This window comes from Ammodytes marinus, assembly GCF_949987685.1.
Source record: "Ammodytes marinus genome assembly, chromosome: 4".
NCBI classification, from domain to species: domain Eukaryota; kingdom Metazoa; phylum Chordata; class Actinopteri; order Uranoscopiformes; family Ammodytidae; genus Ammodytes; species Ammodytes marinus.
In genome coordinates, this window is record NC_137233.1 from 15275609 (window position 1) to 15296755 (window position 21147).

The following is a 21147-nucleotide window of genomic DNA, read 5'->3' on the forward strand; positions in this document are numbered from 1 at the left end:
TGTCTTTAGGTGGTTACTGTATTAACCTGTTTGTAATACCACCATGTGCCGGTGGGGGCGCTGTCGGACGACTTCAGCCTCGTTTCAACAGACTGATCATATGACAGCTGCTGCCCTGCCTGCGTCCGACTTCCCTTCCTCGCTGGCGAATAAACGCCACTTGTGTCCAGAGAGGGAGAAACAGACACAATCTGAAGGGAGTTTGAGCACCGACCTCAAGATGTTGGCGCTAATTAACCGGCTACTGGACTGGTTCAAGGCTCTGTTTTGGAAGGAGGAGATGGAGCTGACGCTGGTCGGCCTCCAGTACTCGGGGAAAACAACATTTGTAAACGTGATCGCTGTAAGTCTTCAGCTGCTAGCCACCTCGCGAGGGTAGTGCTAATGCCATTCGCGCTAATAATGGGATAACTGTTACCAGGCTACCCTGGTGTGTGCTTCTACACGTTTTGGTTTTTGGTACAGAAAAAAATTATACAAAAAGATGTAACGTGACTGTGTTGGGACCTCAGCATCCTTTAAATTAAAAGGAACCTGAAAATGAGTCATGTTGTCAACCAGTCAGCTGAGCTAACTAGTTTGCTCCTTATCGGTTCACTGTGTTATTACTGTCTGTGTCAAGCATGCTAAACCCCAAACGCAGCACACTATGTTAGCTTTGGTATGATTTGGGGGTGGGCTCAGTGTAAGATTTAGATCAAAGCTGACAGTTTATTCAGCCACCAGGAAGTTGACTTTGACCATAAAAACATTTGACCATAACAACAACTGCCAAGCCCATTACAATAACAATGTGTGCCACTTAAGTTGTCCCCCTTCAACTGCAGCAGCGCTCCAGTCCAAAACTATAAAATTATTAAATAATTCCCCAGATTTAAGGAGCCTGATACAAAAAGGTAAAACTACAGCTGACTCACGGACAATGAAAAGAGACTTTGGTCAGCTATAAATGTCACTTTTTTTTCTTTGTTTTGACACATTTTCAAAGGGTAGCCTATGTTATTCACTTGTTAATGTAAATGCAGGTTTGCCAGTGGCATAAAAAAGAACCAGACCAACACACACACCAACCAAATTGACTAGATGAAGAGTTTCAAAGAATTTTTCAGTGAAATGTTGCATTTAACATACCGTACACAGCAGGTGTTGCTTTCTGCTGTAACGGTATCGGACATGACTCATACTATATTAGCTTTAGATGCAAACTGTGATGAAGCCTTGCTGGCTGATTGTATCTTTTGCTGTGACCTCCTATGACTGAGGCTGGAGAGCATTGGTGGGAAGGAAGGCATTTGAAAAAAAACTTGTGCAACTTTGCAGAGGTTTCTCAAAACTGGTGTTTCTGGTGAAGCAATTTTTCATTAGCTAACTGCTGGAAGGCAACAGTTTTTATTAAGTAACAGTCAGATTATAAAAAGTATGAAATAATTCACAACCCACTCTTTGTTCGGAGTTGTTAACAGTTGTGATGGCTTTCTCTAATCAGTTTGTGCACATACCTTCACCATCAGGTCCCTCTGACAACCAAATCAACTTTTACATTTTAGTTGTACATCCTTCGGTGTGCAAGGATAAGGAAATATTATTGTATCGTAAACATTTTTAGGCTTTCTTCTCTGCCAAAACTCTTCGGACTGGTAGTTTGCGGGTATTCCTGATTTTTTTAATTTGTGCGATTGATAATCCATATACTTTTTTTTACGTGTTAGTAAAAACCTTTTCAGCTGGATTAACAGAACATTAGCTGTCAGTGGCAATATTTTCTCAATGGTTGAAACAATTAATCGATAAGTATAGTTTAGATCTATCAAACATGACAAACATTCCAGCTTTGAATTTGTGATTTTTTTTCCTGTTTTCTCACTGTAAACTGCATTACTAATTGTTTATTGCAAACATTTTCTTTTTTTAAACTTCACCTTTAGGAAAGTGTGCCAGGCATTTTTGATTTTCCGAAATGTTAGATGTCAAATATTCCAAAGCACTAATGGATTAATCAGGAAACCAATTTTTAGGTCAATTAATAATGAACATAATTGTTCAAGAAACAGAGAATTCCAGTCCAATAAGAAAGTGGGGAAACTTTTACCTGGTGGCAACATACCCACCAATGTTAGTTTAAGAAAATGTAGTTCAGGAGAAAGCAAGAATTGTGCATTCAGGTGTGTTTTTCAATTTTTTTTTGTGTGTGAAAATGTTCACACTTTGTGAAATTGGATTTGAGTGTTCTCTGGGGGCAGGTATCCTGGCTGGTGTCTGGGGAGGAAGTTGCTTATCATTCCTTCACAAGGAGGAAGACAGCCCTGCCATCCAGTGAGCAGTTGTAGTTGGGGTGGTTCCTCCTTCTTCAGTCATAAGACCGCTGCACTCATTTCCACTTAGCTTCATCAGGTGACTCCAACACAAGTCATGTGCTGTGAAATGTGCACACATCAGAGAGCTGCGTGCACATTGGACCGTTTGGACATTGTTATCAACTAGATTTTAAAAGTAATTCCCAACATTTATGAACTGATTGTTTTCATTTGTTTTTTGTTTTCCCAGTGACTCATGTTTGGAGATAATTTAAAGTAAAATAAAATAAAAGAAACAACAACTACTACACAGTGAGCTGTATTAGACTTAATTCCAAGCTACTGCATTTTTGATAAAAAAAAACTAGAAGTCTAACAGCAAGTTAAAGTTATGTTAAATTGTTTAATTTTTACAAAGTTTTTTCATATGACTTTCTTAATGGAATCTCCTCTTATACTGTAATATAAATATATAATACAGTTGAGTGATCAATAACACGGTTGCACTTGGTTATTTGTCCTTTTTATTGGTCTGGAACATGCCTGATTTAGGTATTTTGTATGTTTTGCAAATGTTTGTGTGAAGTGGCTTAAGGCTACTTTACTATTCTGTGGGTATACTTATTTTGTTGTGTTTATATGCACATGCTACACCAAACATGTTTCCTGCAATACATTTCAGATATTTTCTATGAGAAATAATATTTTCGACTTGTACATTTCCTTTCAGTCTGGGCATTTCAGTGAAGACATGATCCCAACAGTCGGGTTCAATATGAGGAAGGTCGCCAAAGGAAACGTCACCATCAAGGTATTTTCATCTTTCTGCTGGAGTCCCGGTGTAACTAGTCAAATGAAAGCAGCACACTGGTTGGTTGTACCAGGAGGCAATAGTTGCACCTGCTAATGACATTTAAAAACTGGACTGCAGTGTGATGCTGTGCCCTCATCCCTGTAGATCTGGGATATAGGAGGACAGCCAAGGTTCAGGAGCATGTGGGAGCGCTACTGTCGGGGAGTTAATGCAATAGTGTGAGTATCCCAGTCTCTACGTTTCTAGTTTGTTTGTACAAACAAGCGAGCGAAACATTGAAGAAGCACTTGGTGGTGTTGCGATAAATGTACGTAAAACACATTTTACTCATTGTTTCATTTTTGTAGGTACATGGTTGATGCAGCAGACCGAGAAAAGGTCGAGGCATCTAGAAATGAGCTTCATAATTTATTGGACAAACCTCAGTTGCAAGGAATTCCTGTAAGTGTTCTCCTGAAACCCGTTTAAATATGTTTTTTTTAAAGAGATGTGTGTGATTTCTGCAGAAAGTCGTGCAAAACAACATGTGGGCTTTGCATCGACGACTTGCAGCAGTTGCAGAATTCAAAGTGAAATGTGTCATTTATTTTTATTTTTTAGGTGTTGGTACTCGGTAACAAAAGAGATCTCCCCAATGCGCTAGATGAAAAGCAGCTCATTGAGAAAATGTAAGTATGAATATGGTGCTTCAAAGTAATTTATAGTTAAAGTAGATTATTTTGATTGATGTATTAAGAGTTTTTTTAAGAATTTTACTTTAAGAAAAATATTGGTTTTAATGTGGAACAAAAGATATTTAAAAAATATTTATTTCTGGTCCGTACATTTAAACATTTTTGTCCTTCAGTTAGTAACAACTAAACTTTAGCAAGTGGCTCCCTCTGCTGTCAAAGTTAGAAAAGTGTGACCCACAAGCTGTATGAATGAGACATATGATCAGTCTGAATGCGTCCTTTTTATTTACTCTTGCACCTTTTTCCCCTTAAAGGAATCTGGCTGCTATTCAGGACAGAGAGGTATGCTGCTACTCCATTTCCTGCAAAGAGAAAGACAACATCGGTGAGTTGCAGTTAATGACCACAGGTTCATTTTGTGTCCACACAAGGGGCTTATTTCCACCGGGGATGGGGATGGAGGTTGATTTGGATTGCCTTCAGTTATTGCTGTGCACTCACAACAACAGGGTTATAGGGCTACTCCACTCATTTGATACATAAGTACAATTGACCCATCATGGGTAGTACTACTCACCCTGTGAAGACGGATGTATCATGGCTTTTGTGGACCAGGAAGAGCTTTACAAAGTATGAAATAATGTTAATAAAGGTGTTGACTTATGGTGATAAAAAACTGTGCCTATCTAAGTTACCACTGCTTAGATTTTGACCATTCCTTTTTAAATCTTCTGGTGAATCTTTCACTGTGTGCCAAACTGAATCACTGGAGTGCCTATTAAACAAGCAGAAGTTAAAAATGTTTTGCTCTAGGTTTTGCCTCTTAGGCTACATAAAGGTCAGGCAGGATGCAGCCTGAGAAAAATATTGCAGGTAGTGCCTGGAGCTGAGAGTACTTCTTACTCCATTGTTCTCATAAAGAATACAATACTGTCAGGGTTTTACTAATGAGTCTAAGCATGATATTCAGTTGGTTCGTACATTAACAATGCAGCCATATACTCTGCCTTTTTTATGTGCAAAATTAATTTTTTAATCACTGAGTGAGGGGAATCATGAAGACCATTATACAGGTCCTTCTCATATAATTAGCATATTGTGATAAAGTTGATTATTTTCCATAATGTAATGATAATAATTGAACTTTCATATATTTTAGATTCATTGCACACCAACTGAAATATTTCAGGTCTTTTGTTGTTTTAATATTGATGATTTTGGCATACAGCTCATGAAAACCCCAAATTCCTATCTCAAAAAATTAGCATATCATGAAAAGGTACTCTAAACAAGCTCTTAACCTAATCATCTGAATCAACTAATTAACTCTAAACACCTGCAAAAGATTCCTGAGGCTTTTAAAAACTCCCAGCCTGGTTCATTACTCAAAACCGCAATCATGGGTAAGACTGCCGACCTGACTGCTGTCCAGAAGGCCATCATTGACACCCTCAAGCAAAAGGGTAAGACACAGAAAGAAATTTCTGAGCGAATAGGCTGTTCCCAGAGTGCTGTATCAAGGCACCTCAGTGGGAAGTCTGTGGGAAGGAAAAAGTGTGGCAGAAAACGCTGCACAACCAGAAGAGGTGACCGGACCCTGAGGAGGATTGTGGAGAAGGGCCGATTCCAGACCTTGGGGGACCTGCGGAAGCAGTGGACTGAGTCTGGAGTAGAAACATCCAGAGCCACCGTACACAGGCGTGTGCAGGAAATGGGCTACAGGTGCCGCATTCCCCAGGTCAAGCCACTTTTGAACCAGAAACAGCGGCAGAAGCGCCTGACCTGGGCTACAGAGAAGCAGCACTGGACTGTTTCTCAGTGGTCCAAAGTACTTTTTTCGGATGAAAGCAAATGTTGCATGTCATTCGGAAATCAAGGTGCCAGAGTCTGGAGGAAGACTGGGGAGAAGGAAATGCCAAAATGCCTGAAGTCCAGTGTCAAGTACCCACAGTCAGTGATGGTCTGGGGTGCCATGTCAGCTGCTGGTGTTGGTCCACTGCGTTTTATCAAAGGCAAGGTCAATGCAGCTAGCTATCAGGAGATTTTGGAGCACTTCATGCTTCCATCTGCTGAAAAGCTTTATGGAGATGAAGATTTCATTTTTCAACAAGACCTGGCACCTGCTCACAGTGCCAAAACCACTGGTAAATGGTTTACTGACCATGGTATTACTGTGCTCAATTGGCCTGCCAACTCTCCTGACCTGAACCCCATAGAGAATCTGTTGGATATTGTGAAGAGGAAGTTGAGAGACACCAGACCCAACACTGTGGATGAGCTTAAGGCCGCTATCGAAGCATCCTGGGCCTCCATAACACCTCAGCAGTGCCACAGGCTGATTGCCTCCATGCCACGCCGCATTGAAGCAGTCATTTCTGCGAAAGGATTCCCGACCAAGTATTGAGTGCATAACTGAACTTAATTATTTGAAGGTTGACTTTTTTGTATTAAAAACACTTTTCTTTTATTGGTCGGATGAAATATGCAAATTTTTTGAGATAGGGATTTTTGGTTTTTCTTTACTTTTTTGCCAAAATCATCAATATTAAAACAATAAAAGGCTTGAACTACTTCAGTTGTGTGTAATGAATCTAAAATAGATTCATTACACACTTTATCACAATATGCTAATTATATGAGAAGGACCTGTATATGAGCACTTGGGTATAATAGTATTTGAAAGGGGTTCTGTAAAGCTAAGTCTGTACTAAAATTGCATGTAATCGCATCATCTGTGTGCTGCTAGTTAGTAAGAAATGCCTTAATTTTTATTTATAAATTTCCAGACTGACCCGTCATGTTTCTATGGTTCCAGATATCACACTTCAGTGGCTCATCCAACATTCAAAATCCAGGAGGAGCTGAAAAACGTAGCCGATTTCCAGCTTTGTTTGCCATGTTGCTGTCACTTAACATCCCATCGCTCTGCGATGATGTACAGTCTTCAACTCACATGCTGCACCGTTCTACTCCTGTCACACCGTTTGTTTTTCACTCCCAATTCACTTTTAACATACCCACAAGACGAATGCACTATACTCAAAATGTGATTCTGATGCCGAATTTAAGGAATGCAATTGGCATTATACATCCGGTAAAGTTGTACTTTCCTTTAACTTGGAGTAAGCACCTCATTTCTGATCTACATTTTACCATTTATGCATTATCCATATCCATATCATACCCAGTGGTTTATACCACTAATCTTGGGTATTCAACTGCACCCTCTTAAAGAAGGGTTGATTCTGTCAAACAGGCCCTCAGATAACAAAGAAAACAGTCAGATAATACCAGGAGATGGCTGATGTAATTATGCAGGTTTTCTGCTTTCCTACTCTGTGATTGTCTTCGACGAATGTCAGCATTGACTTGATCAGGTTTCCTTCCTTAAAAGGACATTTCTATGTTTTAAAAGTGTGCATTTAAGCAAGGCAATTGAAGCAAGTCTGTACAAATATCAAGCTAGTGTGATTTTTACTGATGTGCGTGTTGTATGAATATATGATTCTATTTAAAGTCTGAATGTACTAAAAGTAAAGCTGTACAAATTGTGTGGTTCATATTGGCCTCAGTTTTTAAGTAGAGGCTACTTGTGGAATTATGTCTTTTGTGCTGCCTCGAGGCTGAGAGCGCGGCAGAATTCAAAGTGCCTTGTGCAATGTCTCTCACCTCCGAAGCAAAGCAGCCCGCAAGGTGTGCCTACCTGGATAGAGTGAAAACACACACACACACACACACACACACACACACACCCTGTCAATATATTCATGAAATAAAAAGGCATGCTTTTTAATTTAGACATTGTCCTATTATTTGTGCACTACATGTGAATGATATTTTGGACATATGAATGGGGAAATGATTGGCATGGTACTGAGAAGGAGTTGGGTGACTTTGGAGGCCATTTAATTACAGTGAGGGGAAACTAGTTTTGTGATGATTTGAGCTGCTGTTGGACATTATCCTGCTGGAAGTAGCCATTAGAAAATGGTCCCAATGAGCCACTGCATTAAAGTCATAGAGAGAAAAGCACAGTCATTGAAAACATTAAATAAATGATTGCATTCCATTTAGGTGAGCTAGTATCGGGTTAGGTATTGTGCATGCTGTGTCACTGGTATGGCCTTTTTGGACCTTAGATGTACTGTAACTGAGTCAACTCTGTGGACATTTTATATATTTTTCTGCTATGACAAGTCAAACACATGGTTAAACTTGAACGTGAAGAGAAAAATATCTACATAGGCTATTCCTTCACTTTGTTTATTTGGAAAACTTTATATAGCTCTTTCATAAGTTACAAATATAATTTTGTGGTCCAGATCCCCTGCAGCCTTTTTTCAGAAGGTGTGTAGAAATAAAAATAGACCCAAATAATTGTTATATTAATAGGTAAAAGCGGACCCATTCAAATAATATACAAATTCAGCCCTTTAACTAACAGACAATTTCTTATTATGCAGATAACTTTTTATTCTGTTGAGGTTGAGACCCATCATGTTTTTGGTTCGTTTCACTCTTGTGTCTGTTTTCTATTGGCGAAGAAGATGAACACGTCAGGAGTGCCACGAAAATCAGCCCACAGATTGACAGCTAAACGGCCAATCACAGGACGAGCCGTTTCTATTTTCATGTGACGACACACGGGGAGACCCAATCACAACTCAGGATCTGGGAGGATACGGGTCTGTTGACAGGAAGCGTGTGAGGCGAAATCACCAGAGTCTCACTGTAGTCTTCTTGTAGTTTAGCCTGAACTTACCGGGTTTAACATTCGTTCACCACCACGGAGGTTTGTGTGGACTTAAAATTATGCGTTTTAAGATCGATGCTGATCAAAGATGCAATGGAGGTCACTAGTAGTTGGTCTGGTCGTTTTGAGGCTCACCTTCACCTGTGTGCTGTGGCTCGTCTTCGGACTGGGTCCTAACGTCAGCTTGGGGTTCAACTTCCCCTTCAGTTTAAACAAACTAGACTTGTTGTTTAGGGACGAGAAAGGCACCGAACCAAGGGGTAGCTCGTGGTCCCAGCAAATACACGGCCCCAGATATGAGGAGCCCGGACGCAGCACCTGTGCGAAGGCTGGAGAGGACTCACCCAAGCGGTCCTACCTGAGCTTCTTCAGCGGCGACAGGGACGAGTACGTGCGGAGGTACAGCTCCTTCCCGGACACTCTGAAAGCCAAAATGAAAAACATGGCCAAAGACATGTTCTATTTCGGATACGACAATTACATGAAGTACGCCTTTCCCGAGGACGAGCTGAATCCCATTGACTGTGAAGGCAGGGGACCAGACGTGCTGAACCCGTGAGTCACTCATAGCTGTCTACCTGAACCCGGCAGGTATCTGTCATTTGCATCTTAACGGGGTAGACCGTAGGCCATTTACATTTAGTTTATATCTTATTTGCTAGTGTAGTGTAATCTTCCTGCTCTCATTGCTACTGAACCGTTTCAGACACCTGGCCTGGGAGTTTCTATTTGCACAGGGTTTCTGTAGGTTCTTAACCCAGTAATCTTTTTTTGCACTTAAATGTCTTATATCCTATTTTGACACTTTGCAAGGCTAAGCAAAGTGATTCTGGGATTCCAATTTTCTTTTGCCAGTTTGGATGCAAATAGGTCTTTAAATGGCATGTTCTTATAAAGGTGTTAAAAGGTCCTGAATTCAACTTGTTCAAACCTGCAGAGACCCTGTCAAATGGTCTCTATTTCTCAGCAATATTAATGTCATAAGAGAGACCAACCAACCCTTGTTTTCACCGTTGGTTATTTATTGCTATACTATTCTAAGAAGGCCTGAATTGTTTGTTATCTGAGTGATATCAGACGATTTATGACACCCACCCCAATATGGGAAGACTTAAACCTCACGGTTCTTTATGTAAAGGTTGTGTTTCCGATCTGTCCAGCCAGTCTTGTTGGATTTAAAATATGCTCTTTTTTTGTACTACTTTCATTCCAGGTCAAACATCAACATAAATGACGTTCTTGGGAACTACTCCCTCACATTGATCGACACCTTAGACACGCTACTGGTAAGTTACAGCCAGATACCTCATGTTACACAAAGTTTCTCTTGTATAGAAATACAAAAATAGTATAACAGTGCATGATTGATTATAGTATTCTACCTACTTATTAGTTTTTGCATTTGGCAAGAGAAACGGCTTAATCCATTTTGGTAGGTAGAAAATGTAAGGTTTTCACATCATTTAACATCAGTTAAAACAAAGTGTTGTGCCCTACATACAGTGACAGGTTGGTTAGCATTTCCTCTGTTGTAAATTGCATGTTTTTTTTTTCCAAAGTCAAACCTTTACCGTGACATTCATTCAGGTTGAGCTGAGTTTCTAAACTGCCTGTGTGATTGTTACTGTGTCAGCCCCAAAAGTGATGGTCCAGGGTGTTTCGTTTGTCCTGTGCTCAGCTCCAGCATTTGCAATAAACAAGATCATGAAAGAGAAAAATGAAGGAACCAAAATAGTTTCCAAAAAAAAAAATGTCTTTATATATATTGCACTTCAATAAACGCTTACGCAGAGTTGTTGTTACTGACTGGCTTAATTCATTTAATCAGAGCTTCTTTACAATGGCTTAGACTAAGAAAGAGGGCTGATTAGGAACCATGAGGTCGCTGACTCGATCCCTGGCACCGGACAGGAGGGTGTTATTTGTAACACTACTGGTGGCTGGAATTGCATCTATGGTGCAGACCATCTTTACCATTGTGTCCAGCAAGACACTTAACCCCAAGACTGCTCCAGGGGTGCGGCAGACCATGTGCAAGGACTTACTGTAGAACTTAAAGTGTGTGTTAGCGATGTAGGACGGGTTAGCGAAGAGGTAATTTCGATTACTGTGTGTGACTTACCTTGTGTGACTAAGCATGTGTTAAATGACAAATAAAGACTTAACTTAACTTAATACTTGATGATGAAATTATAATTTGAGCAAAATGCGTAATTCAGTTGTAATGCGACCACATAAGCTAGATGATTCAGTATACCATAGTTATGTTATTCTGTGTGTCTCTGCAGGTGCTCGGAAATGTGACAGAGTTCCAGAAAGCCGTCAAGCTGGTTATAGATACCGTATCTTTTGACAAGGACTCAACAGTGCAAGTGTTTGAGGCAAACATCAGGTACAAATGTTGCTACAGTTTTCAATGTCATGCACATGGGGAAACACTTTTATTTATTTTTTTATTCAGTCAATAAATTGAACATGTGAACAAAAATACAGCGACTGATCAAACTAAATCCTGAAGTTTAAAGTGTGTCAGCAATATTTCCTTTTAAAAGATGCACATCTTATTGTGTTAAAGCTCATTGTGATTACATCTTCCCACATCTTTCACTATCTGTTTCTATTATGAAGCCCCAGCGTAAAATGTCTCTTTTATTTTGAAGGATCTTGGGAAGCCTCATCTCCTCTCACATCCTGCTCACGGACCCAAAACATCCATTTGGCAAGGTGGGCATTGAAGGTTACGATAATGAGCTGCTTCACTTGGCTCACGACCTGGCTGTCCGCCTACTGCCAGCCTTTGAGAACACAATCACAGGCATTCCTTACCCCAGGGTGAGTGTTGTTAGAGAGACATTTTACAAGATATCGGCTCAATATACACATAAGGTATATCGAAACGACGTTAACTAACGTAAAATACCTATGAAGTGAGTGAAACTGCATGACTTCCCCCAAACCAGATTTTGTAATGTGACCCAGCGTTTGCTATTCATTTCTATCTTTAATGCAGGTGAACCTGAAGACAGGAGTCCCTGCTGATAGCATCAATGAGACCTGTACTGCGGGAGCTGGGTCCCTGCTGGTGGAGTTTGGGATTTTGAGCCGCCTGATTGGAGATTCCACATTCGAGTGGGTTGCCAGACGAGCTGTCCGAGCTCTGTGGAGCCTGAGGAGCAACCAAACCGGTCTGTTGGGTAAGCACAGCTGTGGAGTTACGCGACTCCTTTTTGCTTAATTTATTTTCTGCTTACTTGCTTATTTACTTGTTTTTGTAATATGTAAATATGATGACTACACTTCATCATAATATCTTTTCTCTGTCATATTTAGGAAATGTAGTTAATATCCAAACAGGCCAGTGGGTTGGAAAGCAGAGTGGTCTGGGAGCCGGTATGGACTCCTTCTATGAGTATTTGCTGAAATCCTACATCCTTTTTGGCGAGAAAGAGGACTACAAGATGTTCCAAGCTGCTTATGGGAGTATTCAGAGCCACATGAGGAGAGGGTGAGTCCCACATGCAGAAGAACTTGACGCCGTAGATTGTTTGCATTTGGGTGAAATTAGCTGTGTGTGTTGGAGGCATTGGGGAGCTTCATGTGAAACTATCACAGCTGTCTAAATAATATCTGTTCAGGATTGGCCAAACAAAGAAGAAATAAAACTGCTGACATTTTTCAGTTTTTTTCTCTCTTGAACTCTTAGCCTTTGGGCATATTTTGGGTGTCCGATGGGACATGACTCTGAGCCACACATGAACGTTACACTTTCTTCACCCTCAGCAGACAATGACGAGTAGCGCTTGACAGAGGTGGAAAGTAACGGATTACATTTACTCACTTTGCTGTAATCAAATTGCTTTTCTACATGTACTTTTTTGAGTAGTTTATAGAATCTGTCACTTTACTTTGACTGAAGTTTATTTTGTTTGAATTATTGTACTTTGCTTTATTTTATAGCACATCCGTTACTGAGTAAAAAAAAAATAGGAAAAACAAATGGTCCATCTGGCGCTGTAGCGTTGCAGTCGAAAAAGAAAAGTCAAGCTGATGGTCTATTGCCGTTTTTATTTCCCCTTGTCTTTTTGCACTACACAGAAGTGGTCCCCCGCCCACTGTTACTTAAAAAACATCATCAAGTTATTGTACTTTTACTTGTGGAGAATATTTTAGTTAGGAACATTTAATTTTTCACTCCACATCAAGGAATTTCAACCAATTGACTGAGTCGTTATGAAAGCAATTTTTTCCTCTGTTTTTCCCCCCAGGAGAGAGTTTTGTAATGAAGGAGAGGGTGACCCTCCTCTCTACGTTAATGTGAACATGTTCAGTGGTGAGATAATGAACACCTGGATTGACTCCCTTCAGGCCTTCTTTCCCGGGCTGCAGGTGAGAGTATGCCCTATGACAGATCTTACATAAAGGTGTATGTATATGTGTGTTGTGGTGCTCAACTAAAGGCAGGCGTCACCACTCTGTGTACCCATAGGTGCTGAGTGGCGATGTAGATAATGCAATTTGCCTGCATGCCTTCTACTACTCCATCTGGAAACGCTTTGGGGCTTTGCCAGAGAGATACAACTGGCAGCTGCAGGCTCCTGATGTGCTATTCTACCCTTTAAGACCAGAGCTGGTGGAGTCCACCTATCTGCTGTACCAGGTAACAGAACTGATGCTGTTTCAATGCAAGCGTTGCGGCTGGCGGTTTGCTGTTGTACGCAACTTTTTACTCAAAGAGTTTCTTCTTCGTTTCCCACAGGCGACCAAAAATCCTTTCTATTTACATGTTGGAATGGATATTCTTCAGAGCCTTGAGAAAAATGCCAAAGTCAGGTGTGGATCATGTAATATCTATAATTTTCGGTGAGTTTTTTTTACAGTGCTTTGACGTGTCCACTTTTAAGCTGAGCTGAGCTGTGTTATTTTGCAGATGTGGGTACGCCACTCTCCACCATGTCGTTGACAAATCCAAAGAGGATCGCATGGAGAGCTTCTTCCTCAGTGAGACATGCAAATACCTTTACCTGGTAAGTAAGAGCCAGAACATGTCAGAGATACAGCTATGAGTATATAAATATGATACTATGTCTGTTGTCATTGTCATGACATTTTCCTGCAGTTAAAGACTGGGGTGCAGCGTTTTAGACTATACTATTTAAGCTGAGCAAAATGTTCATGATTGCTACAATGATTTTAATAAGGTTTTCTCATAATAATGTCGATGGATGAAATGTTAAATTTTTTTTAGTGACAACACAGAAATATTACATTTATGATGACACAAAACTAATAAAAAGAAGCAAATCACAACATTGAGAAGCTGGTAATGGAAAATACTTAAATGATGAATTGATCATTTATATCTCTTAGCAACACCATTAGTTAGCCTGTAAATGTCACAATATTAATTTCATGGTATTTAATCAGCACTTTATAAATAAATAAAACTTGACAAACTTTGTCCTTTCCATTCTGTCATATAAAAAAACAAATCTCTTTCGGATTGCAGCTGTTTGATGAGGACAACCCACTCCACAAGTCCGATAACAAGTACATCTTCACTACAGAGGGCCACGTCGTGCCTATAGACAAGCTATTCAGGGAGAAACAGTGGAAGGACTTGTTTCCTTGCGAAGAGGGAGTGCTGGCAGAAAGAGAGCCAAACAATCAGCCACCACCTAGCAACAGCAGCAATGTAAGGCATAGCCCGTCTCACGTTTAACCATCTTCAGTGTCATATGTAACTTATATTGTGATTTAAAAAAACAAAACATTTCTCCCTTTTCTTTTTTCTGCGTGTGTAGTGCAACAGGATCCCGGCGGAGCGGCGGTACACGCTGCCGTTAAAGAGCGTTTACATGAGGCAAATTGATCACATGGTGGGACATTTCTGAGTAAGATGATGCATGTAATGACGTCGGCACACACAGGCCTCCAGCACATCCCCCTCAGGTGCACACACTGAAGTCAAAAGGATCAAAACTCTCCGCCCCACGCATTCTGCAGCTCAGGATCCAGACAGGACACTAAAGGAAAACCTGAGAAAAAGCAGCATGATAACTCGCTGTATTCATTTTAAAGTGTGTGTGGGTTTTTTCTTTTTCTTTTGCTCTTTGGTGGGTGAGCATGTAGTCGATCAAAAGCTGAACAACTTATCTCCTGGAAATGAGGTCATTTTGGCGAGTGAAGAATCAATATTGTGTAAGTGATTTTAAGAGTCGCTGGTGTGGCTCTTGTCGAGCAGACAATGACTGTTGAGGTTGTTGGTGCAAGTATGGGTGTGTTTACATTGTGTGTGTGTGTGTGTGTGTGTGTGTGTGTGTGTGTGTGTGTGTGTGTGTGTGTGTGTGCGCGCGCGCGTGTGTATTGTGCATGAATATTTGATCTACAGCAGAGCTGTGAATCATAATATTGTGTTTATGGGAACAGTGCCATCTAGCCACACATATGTCAATTGCATAGCCTATAAAACACTCACCTCTAATAATATGTCTTTAAACATGATTATCAGTGCCTCTTTGCTGTAGAGTCACTTGACCAGATCAGTGCTTTTTAAAAAAACATAAGGGCTGCACATTAACAGATAACGTTGAGGTTCTGGATGACCCTTGCTGTTTTAAGTGCCTTAATTTCTTTTTTGGTCTTTTTGGATGCTGTGCAGTGCATACTAGTGGAGCGGCTAGGTGCTTATTTTCGTCAAAATCTCTCAGTTGGAGATACAAGCGTGAAAATTGGCATGAGCAGTCTCCATGGGTCACTTGACAAGAAAATTGTCCGAGACATTTGAAATTGAGAATTTCTCATAGTGTATTGTGTATTATAAATGTATTGTTTTTTTTTCATACATTTTTTATTTTCTAAATTTGTCTCAGCCATCTTCCTTTCAAGTGACCCATGGAAACTGCTCATGCCAATTTTCACGCTTGTATCAAAAATTGAAAGAATGTAGCACTTAGCCACTCCACTATACTAGTTGTGGATAACATTGACAAGTATTTTTTGAGGCCACTGTTGATATTGCACAATAAGTGTCATTCCATGTGTATGTACACTTTAACACTGATTATGCCATTAAGCTGATTTTTTATTTTTATTTTTTTTAAACAAGCCATAAAATATATTTTCAGATGTCAATAAGTAGAAACGCATTCGTTTTCTATCATTTTGTTTTCTGTCAGAGGGGTTTGGCAAACAGTCCCCCATTGTTCATCCTCGTTCATAGTTCATGGAAGTTGCCATTAACTGTTTCTCTTTCTCGTAATTGCAAATCATATAATATCTTATTATTACGTATATGTCATGTGGTTAAAACTCAGGGTGAAAAAACTAAACAAAAATCAATTGAGGCTTTCATAAAAAAAATATTAAAAAAACCTTCTTCGTTGCCTACAATGTCTTAGGATAGTCTTGAGTATTTATATCCCAAAATCTTACAACCTGGTAATCTGCGGCCAAATAATAACTGCACTGAGACGAAGGAAGTACAGCTGTACTGTGAATATTTATCTCTGTTCCACACAAGTGTATGATGTCTCCTTAACTGTGATTTCTGATTCATGTACAGCTCTTGCCAAACAGTCTCCGTACAGTGTTTGAAAGCTCAGCAGAGCTTCAGGCTGTGTGGCTCGATTACATCACAACATTGGCATCTTCTTTGGCTTTGGGAGACAGCTGTTCCTTATTCACAAGTGTTTTAAACTGCTCCGAGCCATAGGGATGATATTTATCATTAATCACAATGGCTGATGTCGCCCCCAACCACATTGTCTCAAATTATCTTAAAAGGAATAGTAAGAGACATTTTAGGGAATATTTTTATTTTGAGTTTGGTGAAAAAGATACCACTTGCACGGTTTGTACGCGGATTGCATTTTATATTAGCATCTTTTTTCACAAATGTTTGTTGCTCTTTGCAGGACTATCACATGCCCATGCATCGTAAAAAATATGGTGTTTGATTTTTTTATTAGCTAAACATAAAATTACTTGGATTGAAATTCAGCTCATAATACAGTTTGTTGAAATGGGCCCCTAAATGGTAAATATGAAGCCACTGCTTCAATCGGCTTGTTTGGCTAGTATTTCCCAAAATGTCATTAACTATTCTTTTAATGTGTCTAAAATGAGAGGTAAATGCTATTTTTATCTTAAATATAGACTATCTGGTTTCACAATGCAAGAAAGAGAACATGGATTATTCAGTAAAATCAATAAATGACAGACTGTGGGCAAAGCAATGCTGTGTTGGTTTTTATTTGTGAAAAATGGAACAAGACTCATTTTTCTACAGAAGCTTTAATGGGTTTAGTCAAGGTTTACAATAATTGTTTCTGTACAGGATAGTTGGCTCAAAGGCCTGGAGATTTGGTTGACATTTAGATTTTTTAAGTATAGTACATCTTTTGCTCGTTGTCAGATCCACATGGTATTACCATACTTTATGAAATATCTAATAAAAAAAGGTTAAATTATATACATTTGCCCTTTTCAACTATCGCAAAAAGTACAATTTTCCTACACATTGCTTAAAATGTGTCTCAAACAGTATAGCGTTTCTATTGTCAAGTCTGTTTTTAAATCTCTTAACAGCTATTCACATTAGTGCACGTGAGAACAAATCACTTAATGGTGAAACAAGATTTGATGTCTTAACTACAGATTGCAAAGCCTTCCAAAGTTCCACAGGCTCCAAGAGAAAAGTTAGCTTGGCCAAAAAATTCAATTTCATCTGAAATCTGCACAGGCTTTTTTTGATATAAGAGCTGTCTTCTGGTCTCACCTGACCCAAGGTCGTCAGTCAAAGCTACAACTTACAACTTGATTTTTCTTTTTTTGTGTATGTCAGTTGGAGGATGGGGAGACGGTTATTTTCTTCAGTCCTTGAAGAAGGGATTTGTGGATTGTGACAGCGCTACAACATCACCGTGCAGAAAAAAAGGAGAGAAGGTCACACTGCTTATTTGCTGGTCCAAAAGTTATTAAGAATCATCATTAATGTGATACTGCACAGTGTACTCACCCTCATTGACTTCCTCAGCTTGGCTCTTAGAAGAGACCACAATCTTTCAGGTTTTCTTTGATGATGATGTCTGTTACGGCGTCAAACACAAACTTGACGTTCTCTGTGTCTGTGGCACAGGTCATGTGAGAGTAGATTTCTTTGATGTCTTTGCGCAGGTTAAGGTCCAAGAACTGCATTTTGATGTAGTTACCCGCATCTTCATAAGTATTTGGGCCTTAATGAAAAGATATCAAGATATATAGTGAAGCAATTTTAGATAGTCTGCCGTTTGTCTTTAGAAGCACTGTTGTGTGTTGCGGTGAGCTCACCATCATATTCAGGGAAGCACATGCTGAGATGAGCTTTCTTGATCTTCTCAGTGAAAACATCTTTCTTGTTGAGGAACAGTACAATGGAAGTGGCGGCGAAGTAGCGATGGTTGCAGATACTGTTGAACAAGTGCAGACTCTCGTGCATTCGATTCTGAAAGAGAAAGCTTCCCAAAATGAAGGGCCTTTCAAATAAACCAACTGTTGATTGTGTCCAATAAGGATAAGATCCATATAGTGTAGAATATCAAGCATTAAAAACATAACCGTTGTCCTACCACTTCATCATCCTCCACCAGCACCATGTCGTAGGCGCTCAAAGCACCAATGAAGATGATACAGGTCACACCTTCGAAACAATGGATCCACTTCTTCCTCTCTGACCTCTGGCCACCCACATCAAACATTCTGCATGGAAACAGAAGCACAATAGTTTTGATCGCTATATGAATCATGTTGGGAAGACTCATGATGAGTTAGTAGTGCTATCCTCCTCAAAAATACCGCACAGATTCACCTGAAATGGAGATCTTTGAAGGAAAATGTTGTTTCGATGATACCAGTGGTCTTCACCCTTGATCTTAGCACGTCCTGCTCAGTGGGCACGTAGCCTGGTTGGACCAGTCGCTCCAAGTCGCTCAGGTAGCTGGAGGGAAAATAAAAATAATTTCAATCAAGAAAAACACTAATGTTTAAGACTATATATAGTAATTTGAAAACTCTGCTCGGAAGATTTCATACTATCCAGCGGAGTCGTTGAGTTGGTACTCTGAGGCCCTGTCAAAGCACGCCTGTATGCCAGAGTCCTTCCACAGGCGCAAAATGATATCTGCGAGCTCTTTAGGCATGGTGCCTTCCTCGATAGTGTCTGCAAGATGCATGAGTTTCCTGGCATCATCCTGCAGGAAAATAACAGGTACACATACATGTCAGGTTTAATGGTCTGCAAGAAACCCGCATCCAATTTTTAAATATATTTTTTTGGCATTTTCATGTTTTTTATTGACAGTGTAGAGACAGAGTTGAAATGGGGCAGAGAGGGGAGTGACATGCAGAGAACGACCGCGGGCTGGAATCGAACCCGGGTCCGCTGCTGGCCGAGGCCCATGGGGGGGACGCCCTACCAACTGAGCTAAGGGCGCCCCCTGAAACCTGCAATAAATTTGAGTGAAACTAATACATCAAGTCTGTTTCAGCCGTTGTTACCTGCTGATCAGCGTGGCCATAGCCAATATTGAATGTGGTCATAGCCTTGACAACGGCCATGATGGACTGCAGGGTGTTGCTGTAGATGATGCTGATGAACTCCAAACATTCTTCAAGCGAGTAACCATCTTGGTGGATAATTCTGACGAGAAGATACCGTATTATCATGTGATTTACTATCAGTCATTTAGGAAAGAAATACAACATTGCTTGGATGCAAAGTCAAACATCTTACTTCATCTGTTTGACGATAGTACTTTTGCCTGATTCTCCAGCACCTATATGAAAAACAAAAGCATATTAAAATGTAGTTTTTTCACACCATTCCAAACTTAAATAAAAAAGAATCAATACTCGTTCATCGATATTGAAAAAGAAATATGACTGCCAGAGCTTTGTGCTTTTATCTAATCTAATTAGGTCTAATCTTGTTAAAAGATGATGTCAGGGTGAACTGACATCCCTCGTCCATGACCTACATTGGCATGAGGAGAAGAGCTGGGAAACAATATTTTAAGCAGAATATATTCTCAGCTGTACCAATATAATCTTGTTAATGACTTTGCTTTTAAATCAAAACACTCTTTAATTCACCGAACATAATTTATTGGTCTTTGAATTAAAAAGCCTCACTTTATCTAAACATTTTTTCTACAAATGTTCCCCCTTTATCAGCTAATTTCCTGCTGCCTGTGATGTATTTAGCACATTGTATTAAAAGCACTGGTAAACGCCCTGCTGGGTTGGAGAGTCAGTCATCTGTATCCTTCAGGGCTAAATCCCTTGTGTTGGACAACCTGTTGTTTCAGGATTAACAAGGGATTGGTTTGATTGATTATTAAAGTGATTTACCAATGCAAAGACTTAACTCAAACAAGTTGCCGGTTTTCATTGGAGTCAACACAAAAGTAAAGGCATGTACAATTGTACAATTTAATACATATTCAAAGGTTATTCAGATCATAGCAAACCTCTTTGTTATTGTTAATTATTACATTTATTTTACAAGAGACTGAACAATGCGCCAGTCACAGTTATGGCCAGTAGACGGATTACTATTTCTCTTGTAGGAGAGTGAGGTGAGGCAGTGATGGTTAGGCAGAAATAGCCTCACCATGGGCCTTGATGGCCCTTGTATCTGTTTAACCATGAGTATAAGGTTACTTGTTACTGCTTCCAGCTTGATTGTCTTTACCTAGCAGCAGCAGCTTGACAGTTCTTGCATCTAAGTCGGCATCCTCCTTCAGCTTCTTCTCCAGCTCTCTGGAGCGTTTATCCTCGGCGCTCGCTCCAGCCCCCATCTTTCTTTTCCCTTATTGGGGTCCCTCTGCTCAAAAAGCCAAGTGTCAGGAAAAATGGAAGTAGGTCCAAGTCGATAGCCTACGTTCTTACCAATGCTGTCAAATGTGCAGCTGATGCGTCAACTGCCTGCAGCAAACATTTGTTTGAATGTTTGAGCATTTTCCTGGCTTAGGAAAGGATTTTGGGCATCCCCTGCCCACCTGACTGAGGAGGGCCAATGGAGTACAAGGACAGAAGTGTTTTAGGGCAGAGTGAAAGGTGCGAGGACAGGCAGACATACAGTACATCAGTGTAGGTGTGCTCCAACCTTTAGGGGGACTTTGCTTGCTCAGCGGTAGATGAACATCGGCTCAAGTGCTTATCTGTCTCTGCTGTTCTTAGGTGCCTTTAAAAGAGACGCAAGTAAAGCTAAATGACTTGGTGCTAAGTGTTTGCATCTATAGCTGGGGACCTAACTAGATTCAACTCACATCAGGAGCCAATTAAAGATAAAACCAGATGAGGGAGTAAGTCAGGTATTGAATGAAGGGTGTTTCCAAATAGATTGACAAAACAAAAGAACAGCTCTTTACTGTGTTCTCAACAGATGAAGTCACTTTAATAAGCGGACTCCCTCACCTCCTGGTCCAAAATATGAAGAAAGACACACTGCCATTTCTCATACTGCTCTGAAGTGCTTAAAGAGCTTTGCGGTTTCACCTGACAGATCTAATTGACCTCAATCTGATGCTGGTTAAGGATACTAATCTACTCACTTTCAATTATGGATGTACAGCC

General features: G+C 40.1%; 3 protein-coding genes across 3 annotated transcripts; 2 read left to right on the forward strand and 1 right to left on the reverse strand.

Moving 5' to 3' along the window:
* Positions 1 to 152: 152 nt before the first annotated feature.
* arl8ba (ADP-ribosylation factor-like 8Ba) lies at positions 153 to 7569 on the forward strand. The gene is made up of 7 exons (XM_080025707.1): positions 153 to 343; positions 3025 to 3105; positions 3253 to 3326; positions 3456 to 3549; positions 3709 to 3776; positions 4097 to 4167; positions 6598 to 7569. The coding sequence occupies exons 1-7, from the start codon at positions 221 to 223 to the stop codon at positions 6645 to 6647; spliced, it is 561 nt and encodes a 186-aa protein (XP_079881833.1). The 5' UTR covers positions 153 to 220; the 3' UTR covers positions 6648 to 7569.
* A 932-nt stretch (positions 7570 to 8501) lies between these two features.
* edem1 (ER degradation enhancer, mannosidase alpha-like 1) lies at positions 8502 to 14935 on the forward strand. The gene is made up of 12 exons (XM_080025534.1): positions 8502 to 9090; positions 9749 to 9821; positions 10824 to 10927; positions 11196 to 11367; positions 11546 to 11729; positions 11866 to 12040; positions 12801 to 12921; positions 13022 to 13192; positions 13292 to 13365; positions 13463 to 13559; positions 14042 to 14227; positions 14337 to 14935. Exons 1-12 carry the CDS (start codon positions 8624 to 8626, stop codon positions 14424 to 14426), a joined length of 1914 nt encoding a protein of 637 aa, XP_079881660.1. The 5' UTR covers positions 8502 to 8623; the 3' UTR covers positions 14427 to 14935.
* A 2642-nt stretch (positions 14936 to 17577) lies between these two features.
* On the reverse strand, positions 17578 to 20369 carry gnat1 (guanine nucleotide binding protein (G protein), alpha transducing activity polypeptide 1; the record flags this gene model as incomplete). Its single annotated transcript, XM_080026489.1, has 8 exons — positions 17578 to 17768; positions 17863 to 18016; positions 18141 to 18270; positions 18380 to 18508; positions 18604 to 18761; positions 19069 to 19210; positions 19304 to 19346; positions 20264 to 20369. 8 exons carry the CDS (start codon positions 20367 to 20369, stop codon positions 17578 to 17580), a joined length of 1053 nt encoding a protein of 350 aa, XP_079882615.1.
* Between the last annotated feature and the right edge of the window lie 778 nt (positions 20370 to 21147).